Below are 27,889 nucleotides of genomic sequence, written 5' to 3'. Positions count from 1 at the left end.
CACTTTTCATCAAATACTAGCAGCAAACTTCAGTTTTATTTTAATTACCATAATTCACTAAAAAATTTCATACAACCACCAAAACAAACTACAGCATTCGTGTATGTGTTTTGACATCTTTGCAACTAGCTAACATGTAGTTCCCTAAAAATTAAATGGCCCCTTCCATCGAAAGAGAGAACTAATCATAGTAACAATAAGGGGAGACCAGCGTCGATCTAATTAACTAAAACCTTTTGGGTAAACCAGGTTTCAGTTCCCAACACTGTTGTCCAAATCTGCTGCTATAAACTTTGAAGGGCAGAGACCTTCCGATGCCCGACATTGAAGAGAGATATATATATATATATATATATATATATATATATATATAATACGAATGTTCTGAAAGATGATACAATAAAAGGCAAAGAAGGAAGGCAATATCACCAAACATCTCTAAGGTATCTTCCATCCATCTGAAGTTGTTTCACTCTAGCTTCTGCCTTCGTTGAGTCCACCCTTTCCTGAAATTTTTTTTGCCAGCGATAACTAGTAAACAAACACGATCTAACTCGACAACAAATAAGACAAGCGATCAACGAGCTCTTTTTTTATTCTTTCTTTTGTTTTGGAAAATACCAACTTGGAAGAAATTGGATGACTAACAGTTGGTGAAAGCTTTGCTCCCTCCTAGAATTCTATAGCCGTGTTCACATTCTGTAGCTATTTTATCTGTTTACGGGATTCATGTGTGTACATTCTGTAGCTATTTTATCCGTTTACGGGATTTATGTGTGAGTGTGTGTGCGTGCGCCTGAGAGAGAGAGTGAGAGAGAGAGAGAGAGAGAGAGAGATTGGCACCTGCTCCTGGACAAGGGTATGCAAAGTCCGATGAACGTCTCTAGCCATTCCTTTGGCGTCACCACATACATAAAAGTATCCCCCTTGAGATACTAAGTCCCACGTGTATGCTGCCTGAATATGGATAAATTCGTGCAACCGTTAGGTTTTCTCTCTAATTAAGAGAGACCGCTATCTATCGCTTTATTTAGAAAATGATAATAAAAAATTAAGAGAGACCACTTTGTGCTTCCCACAAATACTTACCTTCTCCATCAGTTTATGTTGAACATACTCCTTTGTTGGTCCCTCACGTGAGAATGCAACAATTAGTTCAGACAACACACCTTCTTCCACAAAGTTATTTAACTCATCTTGATAAATGAAATCCTACAAAAACAAAGATCCAGTATATATTTATCCATCCACCACAAGCACAAAGTATTCCAAAATATCAACAAGTCCAAAAAGGCAACGTAATAATATTTACCATTCTGCGGTTTCTGCAACCAAAGAAGAGAAGTGCAGGCCCTAATTGAGCACCCTCCCTTTTCAGGGCCATCCTTTCCTAAAAAAAAGAGAAATTATACTTTATCTCCCTGTTTTTTTCAACAAATAAATTATGAAAACTCAGACTTGTAATGCAATTTTAAACCTGTAGAAATCCTCGGAAAGGTGCGAAGCCTGTACCAGGCCCCACCATGATAATAGGGACTGAAGGATCAGCAGGTAGCTTGAAATTGGATTGCCTAATAAAAATAGGAGCCCAGCTACTGTTATGGCTTTTCTCTAGAGGAACTGCATTCTGATTTTATTCAAAACAGTTCGCTGTTAGATACAAGCAAAGCCTAAGTTGTGCTGTAAGAGTATGGAAGGTTTTGGGATTTCAAAAACCAAAACAATTAGTGATAAGAAGCAGACAAGGGGCTGCATAGTCACAATCGGAACTACCTTCATCCAGAACGAACACACTCCTTTGTGAATTCTGCCAGTTGGCGTTGGACCATAAACTAAAGCACAGGTTACATGAACACGATGGGGTGCAAATCTGTTGGAAGCAACAATACTAGTCAAGTTTCTAAATATCTAATTAATTTATAGAAATAATATGACCTTAGCAAAGATGGTGACGGGAAATCACCTTGGTGAAGATGATATGGAATAGTAACGAGGCTGTAAGCGAGGGGCTACTGCAGCAAAAAACACACCAAGTGGAGGCTTCGCTGATGGGAACTCAGCCATTACCTCAACAAGACTTCTCTGACTTCCAACAATCCATTTTGAGTACTCATCCTGAATGGTGGAAGGATGTGATATGAGTATAGATGAAATATAAAAACAATATGAAAACAGAACCAAACATTCTAAGACGGTTTGCATGATTGTCAACCTTCCCCTGAGGTGATGATAAAAATTTAAGTCTTTCTGCTTCACTCGGTTCAACGGCATGTGCAGCCAAAGCAAGTAGAGCAGCCTGACAGTATAAATCATTTAAAAGAAATCAATAGTAATATAAACAAGAATAAAACCAACATAAGAAAAAAAGTTAAGAGAAAGGCGATCACAACAAAAAACATGAAGATCACCTTCCGAGGTGGGTTCAATAGATCAGCATAACGTGCCAATGCAGTGCGGACTGTGCACGGACCAGGAAACGGAGGCGGTAATGAGCTTCCAAGAGACGTGCCATCATCATTATCAGTATGTATGGAGAATAGCAAATCTAAAGGTTGGCCCAACAACCTTGCAGCTTCTTCAACTGTTTCATCACAATTATCTGCATAAACACCCACATGGTCTCCAGTTTCATATCTGAAAAACAAAGTAAACAGTTTTGAGCAAGAGGTTGATAATGCCAGCATTAAAAGAGAAAAAAACATCATTTCGATCTATAATAAAAGGGAACTCAAGCAGGAACCCCTTGCTTTTGGGCTCAGACACCAATTAATTTCGGTCACCACAAATTAACTACACAAATGGCAGATTTCTTTCTTTACTGTAATGCAGGAAAAGACAAATGTAAATTCTGTTATCAACGACATACTAACATGAACAACAGCTAAATAAGGAACACAGTATGCATTGGAAAATCATTTTACAAAGAGTTACCCGCACTAAGCCTCTGCTTTTCGTTTGGCAAGTTTGGTGGATAATACTCATGAATATAATTAGTTAATGTAATGATACACCTACAATTGACGAATGTTATTATTCTTATGAATATTTGGAAAGAATACTTTACTAAACGCAAACTCACAAACTATACGAAAGATGCACAAAAATTCCATTTATATGTGAAAAAAATATCAGCCTATCTACACAAACCATTTCTATTTTACATTTGACAGAGATGAAAGCATCAATATCCACCTATCACCAGTCTATAAAAGATTTAAAATAAAATTAAAAAGAAGTGGGTACATATATGAACTTACGTAATACCAGTTCCAGAGATATCAAACTCCAGATGGATGCAAGAGCGGTCAGACTCAGGTTTGTGAAGCTCTCTTTGAACAGCAACATTAACTCTTTAGGAAAGAAATGCAGCAAAAAAATTAGTGAAAGAAAATAAAACTGGATAGAAAAAAGGGGAAAATAAAAGAATAAGCCAATTTTACTAAAATGTAATAATTGCTAGAGAAACAAGGAATGCACAATCTATAAGTACCTGCAAGGATGGTGAATATCGAGAGACGCATTCCCATTGGCCATATTCGACTGACTGTCCTCATAAGAGGTAACAACACTAGGGTCATGAATAACAACTCTATATTCTGGAATTACGGCTGTATATGGAGTAGCCGCAGAATTTGTATCATCTTCATCTCGGAGGAATAGATCCAACTCAGGCCACAATGATTCCCTCCTAAAGAAGAACCCAAACATTACAGTTAACGCAAGCAAAAAAATGTAGTCATACTAATACTTCCCAAAAATTAGATGCTATCTTAAAAGGAGCAATCGAGAAAAGAATGACAACAGGACTACAGCATACCAAGCAGAAAAATCGTCCTCAATGCATTGATCATCATCACCTAAGCCAACGGGAACAAGACGCTTTGCACCTGCATTAACCACAAAGTTGCAAATTCAATAAAAAGTTATCAGATTTGGCGATTGAAATAAGCTACACAGAAAACAATGATATACAAAAACTAAAATGTAAATCAGAAAACCTCAATCTTAATTCCTAACCTGTTCTTCAACAAAATAAGGAGAAGTGCAAACATACCAACTTGGTTCACAGCTAGTAATATAATACTTCGGACTTGTTTGGGACTGCCAATGGGAAGATATGAACATGTAGAAAGTTTTAACAAACATCCAAGTGCTTCCTAGAAAATCACTTGGAAGTGCTATCTACGCTTTTCCACATGCAATCCCAAACAGGCCCTTAATCACAACCAAATACCATACACAAACACATAACTGAATAATACAAAACGAAAAGTGCCAGTCTTTACACAGAATGCTAAATTGAAAATTCCCACTGCGATCTTACACTATGTATGTGATTAATCATACTGAAATGCAAGCGACAAGGTACACAAGTTTTCATTCAATAGCAATGCAAGAGAGAAAGCAAATTTAGTTATACCTTCTTCACTAAGTTGATCATCAACCACTTTTCCTATCTGCTTCAATAAGGATGTCATCAGAAGACGCAATACTACAAAGAATTAATGGAAAAAGACATAGTATTGATTTTACCTTATTGAAATGTTCATATTGTCGGTTACCCAGACCAAAAACACCATATTTTAGATGTTGAAGCCAGCTACCCCTATCTTTTCCCTGAAATAAAACCATGAGATCTCAATTTATTAAATGACAATGAAAATGTCATGGTTGTGTATAAACAATAAAGCTACCAACCTCCGTAAACCATTTGTAAAATCTTGCTGCATTATCAGTTGGCTCCCCATCTCCATAACTACAAAGTAAGGTCAAGTATATTGAACGCACTATTAGCAAGACCATTAAGAATCTAGAAATAACATAAGTATGGGTAAATGTGTATCTTACGTGGCCAACATAAAAAATGCCAAAGTCTCTTTCTTCAGTTTTTCTTCATATGTATCATCATCCTCAGCATAGTCATCCTATTCAACCATAAGCAAATATAACTTATCGTATACTCCATATTATGCAGTTCGTCTAGCAACGATGCAATACAAAAAATCAGTTCCCATCTTACATACCAGGTCGACAACCTTCACAGCAGCTTTCTCATATCTAGCCTTGATCTCCTCAGCCAAAGCCTATGTTCACATTAAAAACATAACAGTTAGAAAGTAAAAAAATTCCTACAAGAACACTATAAACTATTCTGTTATCTATGTTGTAAATTCAGAATCCGTACAGATAACTTTTGGTTATGTGCACTTCTGTACAATTGAGAAATCTATATTAACATATTACCACATTCATGATCCATGGTTTGACTCCCAAATGGCGTCAGAACCCACTCACTTTCTTAGTACAATGAAGCTGTCATGAATTCATCAACTGTACAATTCACTAAGTTGCTCAAACCAAGAACACCTGAAGTGTAAAACTGACGTGCACTATAGCCATGAACATTTCAACCTGCCTTTTTCTCCTATGGTTCAATCTCTAGGGACCTAAAGGTCAACACATTAACAAGTGCACCATTTCATTTCCATCTCTTGCCATGAAAAGCCAAAAGTTCGAATTACCATGGTACTTTTGAAATCATCTACAGAAACTGACGATCTTGCCTCTAGAGCAAAAATCCAAAGCTGACTCTTCGTCGTAGGCTCGCAGAAGCACGCAAACATATAGAGTTCTAACCAGATCCTAAATAAAAATCTTAACCCGAATCGTTACTTTATGACAAACCACTATTATGTCCACTACTCAGCTGTCCCAATTCAACAACATTTCCCTGAAATCCAATCTTACCATCAAACTCCAATGAAAAACAAACCAACCCAAAATCTAAAATCCCAACAAAGCTCACCCCCTTTGATCACAACCACAAACTATTTGCAAATCATTTGACACGAAAATCTTGGTGTTTAACACAAAGCACATAAATTCAACCAAAATAGTTTACCTTAGCGAAACCCTCAGCTGTACCAGTCTGAGTTCCATAGAAGATCGTGACCCTAGACTTCCCCGCTGCAACATCAAACTCGTCTTCCTCCTCCTTCACCTCAAGCGGCTTGGGCACCACCAGCTGCTTCACCTCCCGGCTCCGATCAGACGATCTCCTCCACACCAGCACCAAAACCCCAATTATCAGTGCAATTGAAGTCGTCGCAATCACCACCACCGTGTCCGTCACCGAACCACCGAACGAAACCCCTAGCACCGACTCCAACGCGCGTACCAAATCCGAATTCGAACTCATCCTGAAATCTCTGTCAGTCAAAGCTCGGAACCCGAATCCCCTGCTCTCACTCAGTTATCCGTGAACTGAATCGCTGGTAATGGTGAAGGAGCTACGGAGTCCTCTCGGGTTCGATCACTTCTATGGCAGCGCAGCGAGGTTGGTAAACGAGATTGTGAGAGAGATTTGACCACAAATTATTCAGCCGGTTTTATATTTATTTTAAATATTAAATATAAAAGAAAATATAGAAACGAGAAAAAAGAGGGCTTTTTGAAACTTCAATTATAGCAGGAAACTTTCATGGGCGTTGATTTTTACGCCTCTTTTGTACTTTTTTTTTTTTTTTTTTTTTTTGAGCGATCGGACTTTTTGGAGTTGACAAAATCGGAAACCTCTTTATAACTTTCTATTTTCTACTTTTGGATCCTTTATATACTTTCTAGTTTCTACTAATTTTTTTTTTGTTAAATTATAAATTTTGTTAGATTAGATGTTAAATTAGTTATCGACGAAATTTGAATCTATATCATTATGCAATAGCTCAACTCTTTTCTACTAGTATAATAAAATGTCACTTGCTTTTGTTGGTTACTTTCTACTAGTTTCTAGTTTTTTTCCTTTTTTTATTTATTATTTAATACCTTTTGATTTTATACGGCTTAAAACCAGAGTTTTGATTCATGATTTGACAATAATATATGCTTCATTTTAATATAAAATTTTTTTAGTTAAAATGGTTCTTGACATTAACATAAATTCTCAATTTGAATCATAAGATTTGAAATCAATAAAAGTGATCTTAAGTTTGCCTACAGTTAATCATTTTGATTATTCCGTAAAAATATTTGTTATAAAGAACCAAAATGAGCTAAAATAATTTGACAAAAATTGAGAGTACTTTTGTCATTTTCTCTTTTTATTTGACAGAGATTTTTTTTTTTTACATAATGACTAAAATGATTGATGTTAAACAAACTCAGGGATCACTTTTATCGATTTTAAATTTCAGTGACCAAATTGAGAAGTTATACCAATCTCATAAACCATTTTAAATACAAAGCATTTTAATATACTTGGTAACTTTTACGAGCATGATTTGTAATGTGTCTGGTGAATAAAATGGAGTGTAACTTAAAAGTAACGGGAGTTAAATTTTTATTATTAATGTAAAGATAAATACCTATTATTAACGTAAAGATAAATACTCGTCAATTAACCCGTGTAATATAAACGGAATACTACAAACGTTTAAGATAAATACTCGTCAATTAACCCGTGTAATATAAACGGAATACTACGCGTTTGTTTTAAACGTAATAATTAAGTACTCTACAACAAAAGTTAGAGTGGGATTAAATTATAAATGTGATTTTGCTTCTTTTGACACTACTTCTTTGGAAGTGTCGAAAACATCTTATGACTCAGGTGCCTCTAGTTTTTCGGCTTTTATTGTACCCCTCATTTGCTTTAGGACAATTTTTCTGATGTGGTCACATTTTTTATATATTGAAAGGAAAAAGAAGATAAAATTAATAATGAAAACAACGTAATACACATATGTAAGCACAATTAAAAATAAGGCAAAGCTATCTATGCACTCTTTTTAATTTTCATACATTTTTTTTAATTTTCGACGGTCGAATCAACTGAAGTGAAAAAAATCAATAGCCAAATTGACAAAAGTGTGTTGAAAGGAAAAATAAATGTGTGAATAACACTATTCATTTTATTTTAAAGAACCCGAACTAGTATAAGCATGATTCTTGGTTACTCTCCACTTCCTAATAACTAAGTATTTAACTTGTAACATTACCGCTCTACCAATATATAAGTTGTTTCTAAACTTAGATTTTGCATGCATCTTTGTGAAATTAATTTGTAATTTTTTTGAAATAATTGTGAAATTAATGAAAATAAACTAGAAGCTAAGGGGATGCCACGTGTTTGAGATCCAACCTCTACTTGTATGCCCTTACAACCGGTATCGGGATGTGAGACGTGTAAAATTGTGAACCGGAATAGGTCGGACCAGTTCAGACCGGTTTGGAAAAGTTTGACATCGTTCCAATCAAATTTGGTTCAAAATTTGTTGGTTTGGATCGATTCAGTTTCAAAGTCCAGCATAAGCCCAAGGTTTTGGCTTTAGGCCCAAAATCCAAACAGTAAGTGAAGCCCAATATCCCAAATTGTTTACTTGGCGTAGAACTTCAATGAATTTGACCGTTTGCTGGTATTGAATTTATTTTACTTTATGCTATTTGTTTTGACTTCATTGAGGTTTGTAATTGAGGGGTCTCTTTACTCTTTTTTTAACGGACAGTTGAATCGTTGAAAGGCAATGGGGAGTGAGTCCTTCAAATGATCTCTTAAATAAACTCATTTGAGAGATTCCTTAACGGAAAGGCAAACTCTTTATCTGCAATGAATTATTAGGCAAAAATTGGCAATCTCAAGTCAACAACGTTCCTCGCTTTGCAAGGGTCGAAGGAAACGTTTATCGTATATAACTTTACTCTTACTTTGCAAAGAGATTGTTTTCACGACTCGAACCTGTGACCTTTCGATCACAAGGGACCAACCTTTTTGTTGCGCATTGAATTATTAGACAAGGGTGTTAATTTTGTTTGCTATTTTGCGGATTATGTTGGATTCTATTGGGGTCTCAATCTGGCAAATGGCTTAACGACACAGATGATGAGTTTGTTTTCACTAAATCGTTGCCCAGCTAGGGTCAGTGGCCGTCTTTTGAGTGTGATATGGAATCCTAATGCTAATATGTTATATACTCAGGGACTAGTGCTGGGATGCTAAATTTGGCCACGAAATCTACAGGATTACAGTTGGAGGTGGAGGTTCGCCTAGTAGTGGATCCCCTGAACTCTGCTTGTGGCCGTTACCTTCTCTGAAGGGTGGGAACCTTGTAGGTGCAGACTGCAGCAAATAGCAGTGGTGAAGCCAGGAATTGTTGGGGGGATGGGTGACATTTAAAAGGTTTAAGGTCCTAAAAAATGTGGACATCCGTTCAAGGTCTAAGTATTGGGTTGGCAAGAAGATTATGTGAACTACCCAGAATATTCGTAGGAGAATTTGCACTAACCAAAATATTCGAAATAGCATTTAGACTACTCGAAATATTCGAAAGAGTATTTGAACTACATGATTATGTGGAGGAGGATTAAGCATCCTTTCTTCTTGTATTGTGTCATTACATAACTATATAACGAGTAAAGTTCTAAAAGACGTAAGTGTTGGATGAGCGGCAGGCATGACCCAACGCTTAGGCGAGGATCTAGATGAACTAGGTTGTACGTATAAATAAGTGTTTATTTATTATATAGTGATAATATCTAAAAATATTGATTAAAAAACACATAATATATAAAAATATTGACAATTTTATTTGTTATTTGTTGAATTTGATATAAGAGATAAAAATTCAAAGCATTACGAGTTCATAATACAACAAAATATTTTTGAAGCTAGTATGAATTTATAGCTAATTTTAACATAAATAAGATTGGCAAATACGTAGTTTGAAAGCTATGTGGGCAAACGAGACAATAACTAAAAAACAAATATAAAAAAGTACATGTAAATAGCAAGTTAGGTGGTGCAAATTGGTTGGACAATAGTTAAAATTGGGTGAATTTTACAAGGACACGTGGGGTGGGATGGGAGTGAGAGAAAGTCTATTCTTCCTCCCTTGTTTTCTTCATTGGAACTTGAACTCCATTTTATAAACTGCAAATTACAGAAGGGAAACCCAGAAAGCCAGAGCACCAGACGAAATTTCATCACTTTCGACGGGATCAGAGGGGCAGAACCACCACTCTTGGGCTTAATTTCCGGTGAGGGGAGGGGCGGCCGCCCCTCCTCGCCCTTATGTAGCTTCGCCCATGGCAGACAATATTGCCATGGCATAATTGTGATTAAGGCGTTTTAATTTCATTTGGAAAAGTAGGTTAAAAACAACTTTTTGTTGCAGTCATATTTAGAATAGGAATGTGATTGTGTAAATCCTAGTAGATATGAGAATGTATCTTATATTCCTATTAGGAGTTGATTACCTATTAAATGTTGTAATCCTAAAGGAAAGGTTTTTACCTATCTACTACTATAAATAAAGGCACAATGGGTTAAACAAACACACCTCACAATTAAATCACTCCCTCTTCTCCCTTAATACTGTCGGCCACTCTCTCTCTCTAAACTCTTAGATCTTTCAATCAAATAGGCTAACAACACTTTTAAAATTGTAGTATTTGTTGTGGACTATTTTACTGAAAGGGGAGATCAAGGGTGCGGTGGCAGAGAAAAAAGAGAGTTGGGTAATTTCTGGGATGCTTTCATCACTTTTACCTTTATTTATAGTAACTTAGTAGGCTTCCTTGCTTCGCAAGTAATACAAACATTAGTAACTTAAAAATGATATTGTGACTTCTTTTCTTTTCTCTTTAACTCCTCTGCATAACATATGTAGAAGTTACAAGTTATCAATTGAAAGCAAAGCAATTTTCTTTCTTCTTTTGCTGATTTAACCAAGCATTAATTCTCAAGCAATACTCCAATTCCTTTGGAGCTCACTTTTGAGCCGTGCAAGTTGATTTTCAGGCAGGACCACACTCAATAATCGACCGACATTATTAGTACTCGCCGGAAGCACCAAAACCAGCCCTTCATCACCAACCCCGCTAATACCATAACTTGCATAAACTGGTTTTTGTCCCTTCAATTCAAGCCCATAAATCTCTGCCTCTTCCAAGTTCACGAATGTAAGCTTTGCTTCGTATGCTATGAAGTCCGAATTACTCCCGCCCTCCTCCCTCCCTGCCGTCTCCTCAATTGCACCATTCTCTTCTGCCTTTTTTTTTCACAATCAGCTCTACCAAATTTGACACTTCAGCTTCCGCAACCAAGAAATCTGCTGCAACCGTGCTCCACACTATGTCATTAATCAGAACTCCAAATTCCCTTTTATGCACATTTTTCGTACCAAATTCCCTCATATAATAGCAGAGAGTGTTGGAAACTGATATAAATATAAACTTGATGTATAACAAGTATCCCAGATTACATTCATGCAATTTATATATGATACCTGGAGCAATCATCCTTATTTGTTGAAATGCAATTCTTCTACTTGTTTAAGACCTTATGTTCCATAGGTGATAGAACCCTTAATCTCAGAACGATTCTTCACAAGCAGGGAATTGGATTATATATATACACAGATTTCATCTGATTTCCATCTATCGTGGAAATCAGTTACTGCAGTTGATAGTGTTAACCCAAGTCAATCTGCTGTTTCATCCACTCTATGTCATGATGATCCACATGCAGTGCATTGTGCTTTACAGACTGGAATATGGTTCCCACGCATAAGCATGTATGATTATGCATAGTGGACCACTGCATGTGTTTACTGACAGATGACTCATAAACAGCAAGGATGCAACTTCCAGTTGTTTTGTTTATTTGCATGCGTGTGTAGTAATCTGTGTATAAAACTCTGCTGCAATTGCAGCAGATGATGATTAAAAGAAAGATAGATTTATATATACTTATAATGTTAGTCAAGTCCAATTAGGTATCCAACATTCTCCCACATGGACACAGACTAAACATTATAATCAAAGTCATGCCTTTCACAACACTGATACCTCATGTGATCACATCAAGTTTCACGCATACTAACTTCCTTTCAACTACTATAATTAATTTAAATATTTGAACTCCAGAAAATCATGTGTTTATAGACAACACAAGCACCCTGAAACCACAAATACTTAAAACTAATATGTAGAAAGAAACTTTAGACTTTTCAATGAATTTATATTCCTTCATTCATTCAAAACAGTCATTTCATGGATCAACTTTGGAAGATCCTGATGCATTCATCGAATTGCATCCCTCGAATTATTCATGTCCAATCATCAAGACACTAGAGTAGACATATACATGCATACAGTCAGCAACTCAGACAACCAATAGGCTCAACAAGCGCATATGATTCAGTAGGTCTTGATAGTGAACAACATAAATAACATTCGAAGACATATTTGAAATATACATGTGACTTACATCAAGTTTTTCTCATTCCCACACTTCAGCAGATTCTAGAGATTCAAGGACTCCCATCTTAGAGACATGATCCTTGAATACTCCTACTGCCAATGGCTTATTGACCATGCTTTGTCTCTCAATTTCATTCCTCGGACATTGAGACTTATTCAACCTGTCTCCTTTTCCCTTAATTCTAGGAGATCAGTTATTGACATGGCCATGACTCCTAATTGGTTTGAACCCATGTTTAGGTACCATTCTCCCACTTTTGAATTTCCACTTATCATGTTCCTTGTCCAACGTATTAAGCCAATCCCTTTGTGATCACTCAAGTCATGTCAACCATACAACAACTCACATCTGCCATGAATAGCTTCAAAAGTTGAACCCCAGAAAATTAGTACTTCTTAATTTGTACTAACACTCTGAAATCACATCCCCCAAAACTACTCATGCATGATATTAACAGAGCAAACAAACATATTTAACATGTCTATTATTTACACTCCCACTGATCAAACCAAACATCATTGTCAAGCCATTGTTTGGCTCCAATGATAAGCCTTTTACAATAACCAGCTCATTAAACCTCGGTTTGATTAGTAATTCATCATTTCAAACATTGCATATATATATGAAACAACATCAAATATGATACAATCATATTCGATCCTTTATCAAACTCCAATGAGTTTGCCTAATGCTTCCAACTGAGCCTCAATTCTGCCTTATGCAGATAAACTAGTCATTGAGTGAATAACCATGACATGCAATTTTATGTAACACCTTTGGGCAAGAGACATAAAATATCAGTTATGCAATCTTAATCATGCATCCTTATTTGCAGAGCTATTTCACAAAAATTTCAAGTTACAACTCAAATCATGTCTTTGGACAAGGGAACAAAGTTGACTTTAAACTTTTATAAAATACTACATACTACATCACAGTTCAAGCCATTCACTATTTCTTTCTTTTGAAAGATTGGTCTTATGCAATGAATTGTCACTTACAAAATTCAATTAATAATCCCTTGAACAAAATTTCCTAATAATTCCCACTTTGGTGAAGATTTATTCAAACATTTGTTCAAGTATAGAGATTATTAGTGTTGAAAACCTGCATAAAACTTTAGCATTTCAATTTGATTGTAGAAATCATCCAAACGTCAAATGAAAAACCAATTTTCTACACAAGTAAGTTATAATTATAGATTATTTTCACATGTATCAGGAACCTTGCAACCTACCAGCCATATTCAAGTTCAACATAAATTTACTAAGCTACAATCTACACCAATGCCTATTGCCAATACATATTTAGATATCAAGAAACTGATTTCAATCATATACCAGATTTCAATCAGATATCGATCATCGTTTGTGAATCTGAAACAACCATGACTACCAATTCTAGAATGATAAAAGCGCAGCTTACAGTGTTTTAATCTCCAAACCATATATTCCTTTTCCTGCTGTGAATAAAACTTTGGCAGCAGCATATGGCATTAGAACAATTAATCATGCTATAGAAAAACTATAGCAATCAGATATCGATCATCGTTTGTGAATCTGAAACAACCATGACTACCAATTCTAGAATGATAAAAGCGCAGCTTACAGTGTTTTAATCTACAAACCATATATTCCTTTTCCTGCTGTGAATAAAACTTTGGCAGCAGCATATGGCATTAGAACAATTAATCATGCTATAGAAAAACTATAGCAATCATCATACGAATTTTATACATGCATAAAGCATTAGGATTTCTTATCACAATAAACAAATAGCACAGGTTCATAGCCGAGGTATTCACTGAAGAAGACATGGAAAAATCGTTGAAATGCATGCTTATAACATACCTTTAGTTAAAACTATAAGCAACCATTCATTCTTTATTGTACACCCACCATTACAAGATCTTTTCATGCAATTATATCAAGTATATGGCAGCACCATCTGATGTCTTCTGCCAGAACGCATGGGAAAAACTTGTGTAACACACATGGGAAAGAAGTCTGAAGGTTATACTTTAATAGTAACAACATGGGAATGCTTCTGACAGCACACATGGGAAAGAATGAAAGCATTAGAGTGATACCTCAGCATCTGCTTCTGCCCGCATAACACAGCAGCGGCACAATCTCAAAACGTGAAGATTCCCACTCCTTAAATCTATCCTTTGGGCAAGAGATATAAACTGACATTGACCTTCATTGTATAGCCATCATTCAAGGATCTTATCATGCAATTATTACAAGTCTTTGGACAAGAATATGGCCTGATCTACATGATGCCATACACTGATTAAAACCACCAACAATTTATACATCCCCTTCTTTGGAAAAGAATGTGAACATTTCTTGAGTTTTAAACCACAACCATTCTTCCTTTACTGTAATCGAACAATTTTCTTAATTGTTCTTAACATTTACTGCAAACCAAACTGTTAGTATAATAGCCAAAAAAGATAAAACTCAAAGTGATATAGTTCCAACAATATACGGATCATTATATTGATCACAACAGAAATAGATGAAAAATGTATTCTCAGTGCAGCCAAACACGCTGCATATGCAGATCATAAAGCCACTTCATCTTCCATTTTTAAATAAATGGGATATAATCAAACTAATAAACTAATGAAAAACATCATTTGATTAGTCACGTCCCAGAGCATGCACTCAATCTATTGTTTAACGAGGAAACTTTACCAGAAGAATCACAGCAGCAGATAGCACACACACTGCAGTATAATTTTACCAAGATACATTCTCGCAATGTTCATTTACACACCATCAATCAGTACATGAAAATAGTTTAGTTTCAACTTTACTTGCATGCACCCAAGGAGATCAAGGAAGAAAATTGAAATAAATATAAATACGCATGCTTATGAAGAGAAAAATTTACAAGCATCCAACATTGCACAAAAACAAACCACTCAAAATTTCCCTTCTTTGTAGAATTTGCCTAATTCTGTGTCTTTTCAGCTTAAATCTTATTGCCAAGCTTCCGTTAAACAACGAAGGCCAACTGCATAATGACTATGCCGAACCCAAGCACTGACCAACTTTACATACTTTTCTTTTCAAGTAACAATACATGAATACCCTTTCAGATTTATTGTATAAACATGGCTCCTTTTTTTTTGAGAATCCACACACATGCATGAGTATAATAAAGGTTCGTTTAATGCAGTGCAAGTTGAAAAGTTTGCATTTCAGTTATTCAATTATCGTATATGTAAGTGCATGTTCATGGCTGGAAGAAATATGCTATTAGGGAAAAGGGTTTGCATAGGTATACTCAGTAGTGTTTCAACGATAGTATACAAGTACCTGGAGATACCATTGGAGATGGTGAAGAATGCACCGAGAACCCAAGAGAGAGAAACCTGCAATTGGTAGCAGTGACGACGATCCAAGGATACACGTACCAACCCAATCTTGGGGAACCAGATTGAAGTCTGCGCATGGAGGCTGTCCCTTGAGCCCGATGAATCTAACGTCCAGGAATCGCCTTATCACTATCTTAGGGCTGACGGCATAGCAGTTTCTACCGAAAATCCACCGCCAGCACCATCGTTTGATCTCGTACCACAACTTGCACACACTATCGAGATCAAGTTCCGGTCCTGCTCCGTCTATATGAATGAGAACACATGGTCCAGCACCTCCTCGAGAAACGAGTTTGCCATTTTCGGCATTTCCCCCAATTGAATCCATGATCGTTGGAGCAGTCATAGAAATGTTAGTTACAAATAAGAGTATGCAGTTACTGCTGCAAGTTTACATCGCACTTTTGAGTGAAAATCATAAACTGCCTTCCATATTGCATATATTGGCCATAATATTCCACAATCGCAATGATACATCAAGTCTTTGGACTAGACAATTGCAAACTTTTATAGGGAATGATTCATACATTTATTAACCTTCATGCAATTTATATATATTTCCCTTTTTGAGAAATATATGAACATGCTATGAATCTTTTAAGACCCCTTAATAGCCACGAAATACAATAACAATATTCATTTTGATGAATATCAGAAGTACATCAAGTACTGCATTACTCGAGAGATATATAAATTACATTTCAAATATATCATCATACATTTATCATAATAATAAAGCAGTAAAACGAATATGGGACTTGTTATTTGGCTCTGATACCAAATGTTGGAAACTGATATAAATATAAACTTGATGTATAACAAGTATCCCAGATTACATTCATGCAATTTATATATGATACCTGGAGCAATCATCCTTCTTTGTTGAAATGCAATTCTTCTACTTGTTTAAGACCTTATGTTCCATAGGTGATAGAACCCTTAATCTCAGAACGATTCTTCACAAGCAGGGAATTGGATTATATATATACACAGATTTCATCTGATTTCCATCTATCGTGGAAATCAGTTACTGCAGTTGATAGTGTTAACCCAAGTCAATCTGCTGTTTCATCCACTCTATGTCATGATGATCCACATGCAGTGCATTGTGCTTTACAGACTGGAATATGGTTCCCACGCATAAGCATGTATGATTATGCATAGTGGACAGCAAGGCCACTGCATGTGTTTACTGACAGATGACTCATAAACAGCAAGGATGCAACTTCCAGTTGTTTTGTTTATTTGCATGCGTGTGTAGTAATCTGTGTATAAAACTCTGCTGCAATTGCAGCAGATGATGATTAAAAGAAAGATAGATTTATATATACTTATAATGTTAGTCAAGTCCAATTAGGTATCCAACAGAGAGAACTTCAAAAGCCGAGGAGACTTTGGCTGATTGGTTGCTTGGAGGACAAGAAATGTTGGAGACCAAATGATCAAGCTTCTCAGCAAAAACATGAAAAATGTGTTTTCTCGTCCTGTACTTGTTGGGTGTCACTAGGGATGTGCAAAATACCCGTGGTTATGGGTAACCGAGGTTATCCACCCATTTAAACTTTACGGTTACGGTTATGGGTAACCATTTAGATAAATAAATGGTTATAGGTATAACCGTTTACCCGTGAAATTTAAATGGGTGATTATGGGTATTAACCGCGGTTATAAACGGGTAACCGTTTACCCATTTATTTTATATATGTAATGTTGAATATTTAAAAAAAAAAAAATATATATATATATATATATATATATATATATATATATATATATATGCGGCTGTTTGACGATGGGAAGTTGTGTTATTAACCCAACAATCACATCTCTTCAATTTGAATGTTGCATCTTTTGATTGTTGCCAAAAGACATGATTCACGGTCAACAAGTGTAATCCTTCTCCTAACCATGTTCTCTATCGGACAAAACTTAAATCAATGCTATTGACTATAGTGCATGGTATAGCTAATTATAATATAATGTAGCTCATTATATATATTATGTTAATACTTTACATTATGGGTAAAATAACCTAAGAATACCATCTTTTAAAGAGTTTTCGTAACCCAAGAATACTTAGCAAATATTATATTACCTTCATTGGTAACAGTTAAAAATATCGTCCGTAAACTATTATTTCAATTATTGGAATGACATAAGAACTTAAAAAATTAAAATACGGAAATGTATGATGAATGTTACCTGTAATGGTGTTTAATTGTCAAAAAAAAAAAAAAAAATTATGGCAATTTTTTTTTTAATTTTCAAGTTGTTAAAAAACATGTAGACGGGTGAAAAAGGGTAATGGTAAAAAAAAAGAAAAAAAGAAGATAAACGCGTTAAAAAGGGTAAATGGGTAAACGGGTATTAAACGGTTACGGTTAAATGAGTATGATTAACCGTTTATAAATAGTTATGGTTATGCGGCTATGAGCATAAACGGTTATGGATAAATAACTGCGGTTACCCGTCTGCCATAACCGTTGCCTATCCCTGTGTCACCCAGAAATCACCAACTGGATCTACCCTTTTCACAGAAAAAGGTGTTTCGGGTACTGAAGAAAGTGGCATGTGAAGGAGCTTCCACCGCACTTGACCTGCGATGATCTTCCCCCACATGTTCATGAAGGCTGAGGCAGAAAATGCATCTCCAAGGACGTTGGCCCAGCTGAGTCCCACTGCCATTCCTCCACATTTTAAACCAAGTGAACTGCTTGCAAATTACCACATGGAAAACCAACCATGTCAATATATGCAAGAGAACTAATTCCAACCGATTGTCATATGTCATTTTCTCGCACTTACTCATCACATGTCATGTACGCAACAAGATAATTATGAAAAGAAGATACGTATTAATTATTTTACTTATTGTGATTGTAGAAAGATGACACAATGTCACCGGAATCTACGGAGTGTTATGATCTTTTTTTCCTGTGTCCTATTACTTTCTACCAATTGCGAAAGAAAGGAGGCTACTGTAATTGTGTATTGGATGAATGAGAGATTCTCTCCCTCTAGTTGCCAACTCAATCAATTGATCATTCGAACTTCACAGTGAAATAGAAATAAAATATCTAGAAATTTAGAAAATACACTTGACTACAATACTTACATGTATCTAATACAATCACTATATTCACAAGAATTATATCTGACCGTCAGATGATGGTTACAGTGATGAATACATATAAGTATTGTAGTCAATTCTTTTTAATTTTTTTTATTGGATTTACATAGAGAATGCTATTCAAACAAAAATGAAACTTAAAAAAGAAGCAATTAATTGAAGTGGTGAGCTAAAATAAGAAGAAAAAAAATATAGAGTGAAAGCGAACTTTCAATTTCCCAATTGGTAAACTTGTGAAGTTTTCTTCAAAGATGGCTTTGCCTTGTCTTTCCCAAAAAAGATGGTTTGCTATTTAAAATAAAACAAGTACATATATAGGTATTACCTGTAAAAAGACCAAAGGAGAGTAACCAAGATCAGGACCAAGGGCTTGATTATAAGCAAGACCATCAAAAAGAAGAGTCCTCCATGGCCCTGGCAAACCATTCATCAACCGTTTCTTCATAATGTGCTTCTACAATTCTTACACCGCTGTCGTTACACTTGATGAACGGCCTGCCAGTTTTGGATCTCCGGAACCTCCCGGAGGCAGTGAAGTAGAGCTGCAGGAGCTGGAACATAGGTTTCTTCAAGTCATAAATTGTTAGCCCCTCAACTGCCTCACTCTTGAAGAAGTAGACCCCTTTGATGTAGTGAAGCTTCATGGCCAAGTCTTTGTTGGTGACCTCATGGACCCTGTTTTCATCACCTGTCCTTGTAGCTGGAACAACCGTTGACAGCCTCAAGCTGGTTGATGACACCATTTTGCAAGAACAAAGTGGACTAGTCTAATGAAACTAGCTCCTTGAGAAGGAACATCACCATATATCAAGAAAAACCCCAGTGAATATCTTTTCAGTATCCCTTTCAATCTCAATCAAGAACAATATATAAATATATATATATATATATCTATATTGGTACCCGCTTTTAATGTCAACTAAATTTGCAGCTAGATATGCTTTACCGTATTTTACTGTATAAATTTCATGCATATTCGGAACCGTTTGATTTTTTACTCATTATTTGAAGTTACCAAGAACTTATTCGAATCGATGATCGTTTAGTCATTAAAATATATCAAATAAATAAATAAATAGTTTATCATGAATACGTTACTTTATGAATCCTTTCATAATGATTTGTTCCATACATTTGAATGCATAAAAAAAGTCTGATTAAAATAATTTTTTGTAGGGTTGGTCTTCATATGAGGATTAAAAAATTGAACGACTCCGCTATATAAAACTTATACAATGTAAATACATTATTTATAGCAAGTGAGATTTGTGCATTCCCTAATGAGGGATGCAAGTATTGTCATTCGTTAATTCACTCAAGGAAACGATTTTTACGCACTATTTACTTTTATCTTACATTCTTGTTTATTTTTATCTCTTAATAAACTTTTGATTATTCAATCTAAATACTAGAAATACACCAGCTATACAAATAGAGAAAAACGGTTTGTGAAAATCAACTCCCTCTTTAATTATATTGTTTTTATATTTATTATATGACTCCTACTGGACGAAATTTTCCATTTTCCTCCTTTGAACTTGAAACTGGCCTCACTTCGATTTCATCTTGTGTCCCATATTACCCCAATTTGTTAAGTTTGTCAAAAAAATCGTTAACTTCGTTGAAGCGCTTATATATGCATCAATTTACCATCAACATTCTAAAATTCTACAATCGTTGATTTTTGGTTCAAGCAGTTGATAATTGATACTCTTTTTCCTTGGACCATATTGTTAATGTACGATTCCATCATCAAAAGAAATATCATTACCTAGGAGAGATTTTTTAGTGTGTTCAGGACACGGTGGGGGCGCTACATCACGTTATTATACAACCGGAAAGAATTTTTTTTTTTCAAGTGTTACTCCAACCATATAATGACATGTTGTATTATGTTCTGTATTCCAAACACACTAAAAAATTTATCCATATATACGTAGCTCCTAAAAACAAACCAGAAAATAAAAGAAAACCAAAAACACAAAAAAGCACAAAGAAGTTGCCGCCTAATAAATGTAGTTGGAAGTTGGGAGTTGCCTCCTAATTAACCAAGTTAAGAAGCTGGAAGTTGGGACCTGGGCCATCTACAACTTGAGTTGTTTTTGTTTCTCGACGTGCTCACACAGTTAAGAACTTGCATGCCTCGTATAGGATAATACGTACACTGCAAGAAAAAGGACTTCTATATATTGAAAAATGATAAGTTTACAGAGTGTATATATATACTAGGCTTGCTTTACACACTTGTGCTGACAGATTCTAACTATCTAATCAATTATTGACAGTTATAAACAATCTAACAAATTACACAGCAAGCTAAGATTTATCTTTCACACTTTGATCCTTAATGTGCCCCCTCAAACTGAACTGAGGTACCCGAAGAGAAAGTTTGCTTCTGAGAAAGAGAAATCTTGGTTTTAGCAAGGATTTTGTACATACATCTGCAATTTGATCCTGAGAGCAGATAAAGTGCACAGAAATAGCTTTGGGAAGAACTTGTTTTCGGATATAATGATAATCAATTTCAACATGCTTCGTTCTTACATGAAAAACTGGATTTTTAGCTAAGAAAATTGTAGAGATGTTATCATACCATAGTTGGGAGAGGAGCTGGGAGAATTAAACTAATATCAACTAACAGCTTACAAATCTAGGTGATTTCTGTAGTTGTGTTGGCCAATGATCAGTACTCAGCTTCTGTAGAAAATCTAGCCATTGTTGGTTGCTTTTTAGCACTTTAACTGATGAGAGAATCACCCAAGTATATACATAAACCACTAGTACTTCTTCTGTCAACAGAACACCCTGCCCAGTCAGCATCAGAATAAGCATGAATACTAAGAGATTTAGCACATTTAGGAACCTAAATCAAGAGAACCCTTGAGATATCGCATGATCATTTTGACTGCTTGAAGATGTGATTGTCTCGAACTATGCATAAATTGACACACAAGGTTCACTGCAAATGAAAGATCAAGCCAAGTCTTAGTCAAGTATTACAAACCACCAACTAAAGCTCTATACTCAGTAGGATCAGAGAGTAATAGAGAAAAATGATCTAAATTAGAGGTACTCAAGGTGTGGCAGAGGGCTTATCACCATCCATCTTAGCTTTCTGCAAAAAATCAAGTATATACTTTGTTTAAGACAGAAAAATCCTTTTGGAAGACCTCTTGACTTGACTTCAAGTCCAAGAAAATAATGAAAGAGACCAAGATCTTTGATATGAAACAAGGAACTGAGATGAGTAATAGTAGCTTGACAACCTTGAGAAGAGGGCCCTGTCATTAATATATCATCAACATACACCAACACAGACACCAATGTAGGATCCTTTTTAATAAACAATGAGTGATCATTTTTAGAACCAATGAAACCCATAGAATTTAAAACACTTTGCAGCTTGTCATACCAAGCTCTTGAAGCTTGTTTCAATTCATATAGAGACTTTTGTAAGTGACACACATGAGTTGGTTTAGTTGGATCTTTAAAGCTTGAAGCTTGCTTCATGAAAACATCTTCAAAAAGAGTACCATGGAGAAAAGCATTACTAACGTCAAGTTGGCTTAAAAACCAATCAAACTGAACTACCATGGTCAACAGAAGTCGAATGGTAACAGGCTTTCCAATTGGGCTGAAAGCATCTGTGTAATCCAAACCTTCTTGTTGGTGAAACCCCTTGGCCACTAATCGAGCTTTATAACGATCTATGGAACCATCAACCTTCATTTTTACTCAAAATACCCATTTGCAGCCCACAACATTTTGAGATGGATGAGAAATAACAAATTTCCAAGTCCCGATTTGAATAATAGCATTGAATTCTTCTTGCATAGCTTATCGCCACTATGGTGGTTTGGAAGCTTGAAGATAGGTAGAGGGTAAGTAATCTGGGGAGACATGTGAAAGTAAAAGATGTTTAATGGAAAGAAGGGCTTTGGGTTTATAAATCCCTGCTTTGGATCTAGTTTGCATGGGATGAGTGTTTGATAGAGGTTTGGATATAATAGGCTGAGTGGATGATGAAGGGATAGTGGTATATGATGGTGGAGGTGAAGGACTATGGGATGACAAGGGTGAAGGTATGGCAGAAAGAGATGGAAGGGAAATGGAGCGTGTAGGCGAGAAACATGTAATTGAGGAAAAATGAGGGTAGTAGGAATAGTAGGTGGGGATACTGATGTTGAACTATGAGGAGAGGATGAATCTGGAACTTTGGAATGAAAGGGAAATGTAAACTAATCAAATTGGACATGTCTAGGGATGTAGACTTTCTTAGTATGCAAGTCAAGACATCTATAGCCTTTATGATTAAGGCTAAAACTAATGAAGACACAAGCTTTACTTTTAGGCTCCAATTTAGATGAAGTATATGGTTTTAATCAGGGAAAACAACTGCAACCAAAGACTTTAAGTGAAGTATAATCTAGGGGCTTTTTAAATAGTACCTCCCAAGGTGAAGAATGATGCACAGAAGGCAATCTCTTAATGAGATAAATGGCTGTGGAGAAAGCCTCAACCCAGTATACATGTGGAACCAAGGAAGCAACTAAAAGGTTCGGGCAGTTTCAACTAAATGCCTATGTTTGCGCTCAGCACACCTATTTTGTTCTAGGGTGTAAGGGCAACTCAATTGATAACGAATACCATTATCCTAAAGATAAGAAATGAACACATAACTGAGATATTCTCCATTAGAGTTAGATCGAAGTGTAACAATTTTATTTCCCAACAAATTTTCAACGAGAAACTTGAAATGTACAAATGTAGGAAACACTTTAGATTGACACTTGAGAGGAAAGAACCAAGTGTACTTAGTGAGATCATTAACAAGGATGATGTAGTACCTATATCCTGTAACAGAAGGAACTGGTGAAGGTCCCCACACATCTGTATGCAATAGTTCCAAGGGTTTACAAGTAGTACTAGTTACAGACCCAAAAGAGAATTTAGAACTCTTGCCTAGAGCACAATTAGAATAGAAAGACTTGGTTATACTAGTAGATATAGGAATGTTAGATGTTGAAGATAACTTATTCAACACTTTGACAGAGGGATGTCCCAAGCGTTGGTGCTAAACATCTTGAGTGCATTGATAAAGGCAGCAAACACATGTTGATTTCCAGTTAAGAGGATAAAAGCCATTCCTCACAGGACCTTTAAAAAGTATCCACTCTGAAGAAAGATCTTTCGTAGTAAAGTGAAAGGGATAAAGGTAAATAGAGCACCAATTATCAATGGTATATTGATTTGCAAAGAGTAAATCTTATTTCAAATCAGGAGGATGCAATACATTATTGAGATTAAATGTATGAGCATATGTATGAATTTTAGAAAAGCCAAAATTAAGTATAGGCAAACCTTTGCCGTCACCAATATAAACTTGTTCTGGACCACTATATGCCTCTGGATTTTAGAGATTGGCATATGAATTTGTCATGTGAGAACTAGCACCTAAATCAAGAATCCAAGTAGGAGAGCTAGATTGAGAAGACTTGGCACTTGCACACATAGCAAACTGAGAGGATTTGATGCCAAAATTAGGATTCATGCGCTGAGGACATTGAATTGCTTCATGAGTATATTCTCGACAGAGTTGATAGTAAATCCTTTGTCCATATCGGCCTCCACGATTGTAGGTTTGGCGTAGATTGGTTGGACGAGTGTAATTCTGGCGCTGATTATTAAATTGATAATTGGAGAAATGTCGATCCATTCCACGAGATTGAAACTGCCTAGGGTTAGAAAAAGCATGATCCATTCCACGTCCTTGGTGTGAGTTGACATTGTTGAAGTTCTAAGCAACAAACGCCTGAGAATTAAGGTTTTGCAATGGTGTAGGTAGAAGACTAGGAGAAGATGATCCAGAAGTCGAATGAAATGCCTAAAAAGAAGATGAAGGCATTGATTTCTTTCGATTTTCCAATTGAATTTCTTTGCTTGCTCAACAACAATCCATAAAGCTTATCAAGAGTCATAGACAAAATTGAATCGCATCAATGAATGAATCAAATTTAGGAGGAAGACCGTGAAGAGTCACCTAAATCAACTCATAATCCTCAACCGGAGCACCGACATTCACAAGAGCATCATCAATTTCTTCAATTTATTGAAGATAAATTGCAGCAGGAGAATCACTTTTTGTAATATTGCGAAGTCGAGAACAAAGTTCATGAATGTGAGATTGAGAAGTGGCTGCAAGACGCGATTCAAGCTTGGACCAAAGATCACAAGCAGATGTGACTCCTACCGTGTATGAAATCAGTGACTCAGGGATAGTAGAATTGATCCAAATGAGAATGTTTTGATCATTCTCAAACCAGGCGATATACTATGGATTCAATGTAGTTGTGAAATTGTTGGCAGAATCACGAAGAAACTTCGGGGGAGAGCAGCCATGGATCTATCAATAATTCCAGTGAGATTGTACCGATGAAAGATCAGAGCAAAGAGAGCGCTCCCAGTGAGGTAATTTATTGTAGTAAGCTTGATTGGAACAAACGATCTAATATTTTGAATCGTGATGGACGTGATTGAAGAAGTGCTAGATGAATTAGGGCACAAAACCTCAATAGGGAGGGGATGAACTTGAGAACCAGAATCGGAGGACGAAGAAGGTTGAGCTGCCATAGTTAGGGTTTTGAGAAGAAAAGCAGAGGAAGAGAGAAAGAAAAAGGATCGGGAGAAGGTCGTTAGATAGAGGCGATTGATACCATAATGGGAAAAGTATTTGCCATTGATTGAAAAATGATAAGTTTATAGAGTGTATATATATACTAGGCTTGCTGCACACACTTTTGCTAACAGATTCTAACTATCTAACCAACTATTGACAGTTATAACCAATCTAACAAATTACACAGCAAGCTAAGATTTATCTTTCACACTTTGAGCCTTAATATATATATATATACTATATAAAAGAAAAGACCCACTTATAGATCACGTCATCGAGTCAAACCTGTTCGAAATAGAATAATTGAAGTCCCCAATGATAATCACACCTAAGCCATAATATTAGGACCATTAGTAAAACTCCACTAAAACAATTAAATTTGGGAAAACGGAGTGAAATTTTGGAATCAAGGCGTCAAAATACGCTAAGGAGAGTCCCAGGCAAATTTTGTAAAAAGTCAACGAGAAGATTGACGGTTAACCCAAAAAAGTCAACCAAGACGCCCTGGTGGTCAACTACATTAAAACTTTGGAATTTCACTAAATGGATGTAAAAAACGGACTTGGGACATCGAAATTAGCCTAGGAGGGTTCCCGAGAATATTCCGAAAAATCAACCCAAGGAATATTCTAAATAATATTCTAAGAATATTCTGAGCCCATTTTGGAACTGGGCTGGGCTGAAACATCAGCCCAAAGGTTTAGGCCAAGGACTTTGGACCGGGTTTTGGGCCTATGGCACCAACATGGGGTCCTGCCGTTGTTGGAATTGGCCGGAAAAGAGCTCGAAGCTGTCTGGTTTCTGCCAGAATCTGGGGTGATTTCCTCCCGAACTGATCTGCACTAAACTTCAACATTTCTCACAAATAACCCAAGAAACATGAACAAAATTGTGATTTACAAAGATTGTTGTCGATTTCAAAGCTTACCTTAGTCGAAGTTGTCAAAATCTGTCGTTGGTTCGTTGGAGGAAACACAACATAGTGACCTTTGTCGTTGTTGAGGTTCTAATGATTTGGTCTGGGTTTAAGACATAGGAAAAGGTGACGATGGTGGCGCTGGTTCACAGGAAAGGATGGGACTTGACGTCGGAGTTGGCAGAGAAAGGTGGTAGTTGACTTCTTTGTATTTGCAGGGAGAGATTAGAGAGAGAGAGAGTCAGGAGAGTGAGAGAGTGTCCAAGGGTGGAGGAGAAGATGCCACGGGGCAAGAAAGTAGAGGAGAGTTTATGTGGGTGTGGGCCCTACGGCCAGAAAAAATTATTAAATAATAAAATATCCTGTAAAAAAATATTAAAGTAGTAAGTTACCCATAAATTCAAATTACAAAAACGCTTTCAAGTTTCGTAGTTCCGTAAATCCTCTGTTGTAACTCCAATTTTGATCCGCTTGCGCCTATGCATTAGTGCCGTCGAGCACTTCAAGAATATGGTAAATTAATAGCCCATACGTGTCATGAAAGGATGGTCAACGAAAGTCAACGCTATTGCCTTTAGAGGCATGTTCGTCAATTCACACTTTAAAATTTATAAAATCGTAGAACTAGGGACAGGTTGTCACATATATAAAGGGTGCATCCCGAAATAGTTAAACATCTAAGATACCGGAGCTTTTGTGGAAAATTTCAGATCTGAAACGGACTCTGTGTTCGAAAGAGAGAAATAAGGGTATATGTTTGGGGAAAGGGATCCTCTCTGGATCCATTCTACCAAAGCCTACCAATCAACAAATTCGGACCATTGAAATTTGATCTAATGACTAAAAACAGGGGCTCCTTTAAATAGTTATAATAACTTTAGCCGTTTGATCAAAATTAATGGTCCCGAATTTGTTGATTGGTAGGATTTGGTGGAAAGGATCCGGAGAGGATCCCTTTCCTATGTTTGGAATTTTGAAAAATTCATTAATAAACACTGTTCACCCACATCTTGAAAAATAAAAGCTAGTTGGCAGGCAAGAAAGTGAGAGAAAATTTTACCCGAATGATCAAGGGTCGTGGGTAGACCTAGCATTTTAGAAATGATTCATTAACCTAACTTGACCCACTCGTTAAATTAGTATTTGAGTGGAAGCTTAATGGGTCGGATCGTTAATGGGTGAACTCGTTAAATAATATGTCATTTTAGGTCAACCTGCCAGACCTGTTAACACCCGTTATTTGAGGGTGTTTGTGCTTAGCAATAACAAAACCTTTTGTTGACTCTCGTTTTGCACTATGCGACTCACTCTCTGCTTCTGGCTTTGTACCCTCAAGTCCTTTGTTTTTGGATCCTTTGGCTCTCTACCCTCTCATGCCTTGCTTCTGGGCTTCTGGCTCCTTCTCGCCTTCTACTCTCTCTGCTTTACCCTTGATTATACAGTACTACAAATGTTCCATCTCAGCCTCTATACTTGATTAATAGAGAAATGAGTACTTTCTTTACATGTTTATCCAATCAATG

At 36.2% G+C, this 27,889-nt stretch overlaps 1 protein-coding gene and 1 pseudogene across 1 annotated transcript; both read right to left on the bottom strand.

The window, feature by feature from the left end:
* Window positions 1-17: 17 nt before the first annotated feature.
* LOC137717643 (NADPH--cytochrome P450 reductase) lies at window positions 18-6,433 on the bottom strand. The gene is made up of 18 exons (XM_068457063.2): window positions 5,903-6,433; window positions 5,025-5,084; window positions 4,849-4,925; window positions 4,699-4,756; window positions 4,534-4,617; window positions 4,421-4,457; window positions 3,818-3,887; window positions 3,491-3,688; window positions 3,258-3,350; window positions 2,409-2,634; window positions 2,213-2,296; window positions 1,964-2,115; window positions 1,774-1,870; window positions 1,478-1,627; window positions 1,313-1,390; window positions 1,090-1,212; window positions 844-957; window positions 18-506 (listed from the first exon to the last, which is right to left on the bottom strand). The coding sequence occupies exons 1-18, from the start codon at window positions 6,197-6,199 to the stop codon at window positions 426-428; spliced, it is 2,079 nt and encodes a 692-aa protein (XP_068313164.2). The 5' UTR covers window positions 6,200-6,433; the 3' UTR covers window positions 18-425.
* A 4,187-nt stretch (window positions 6,434-10,620) lies between these two features.
* On the bottom strand, window positions 10,621-19,581 carry LOC137717234 (protein ECERIFERUM 2-like; annotated as a pseudogene).
* Between the last annotated feature and the right edge of the window lie 8,308 nt (window positions 19,582-27,889).

The sequence above is a fragment of the Pyrus communis genome, chromosome 8 (genome assembly GCF_041283825.1).
Source record: "Pyrus communis isolate YQ-2024b chromosome 8, ASM4128382v1, whole genome shotgun sequence".
NCBI lineage: Eukaryota > Viridiplantae > Streptophyta > Magnoliopsida > Rosales > Rosaceae > Pyrus > Pyrus communis.
The sequence above is the reverse complement of the archived record's forward strand: the minus strand, read 5'-3'. Positions and strand labels throughout refer to the sequence as shown.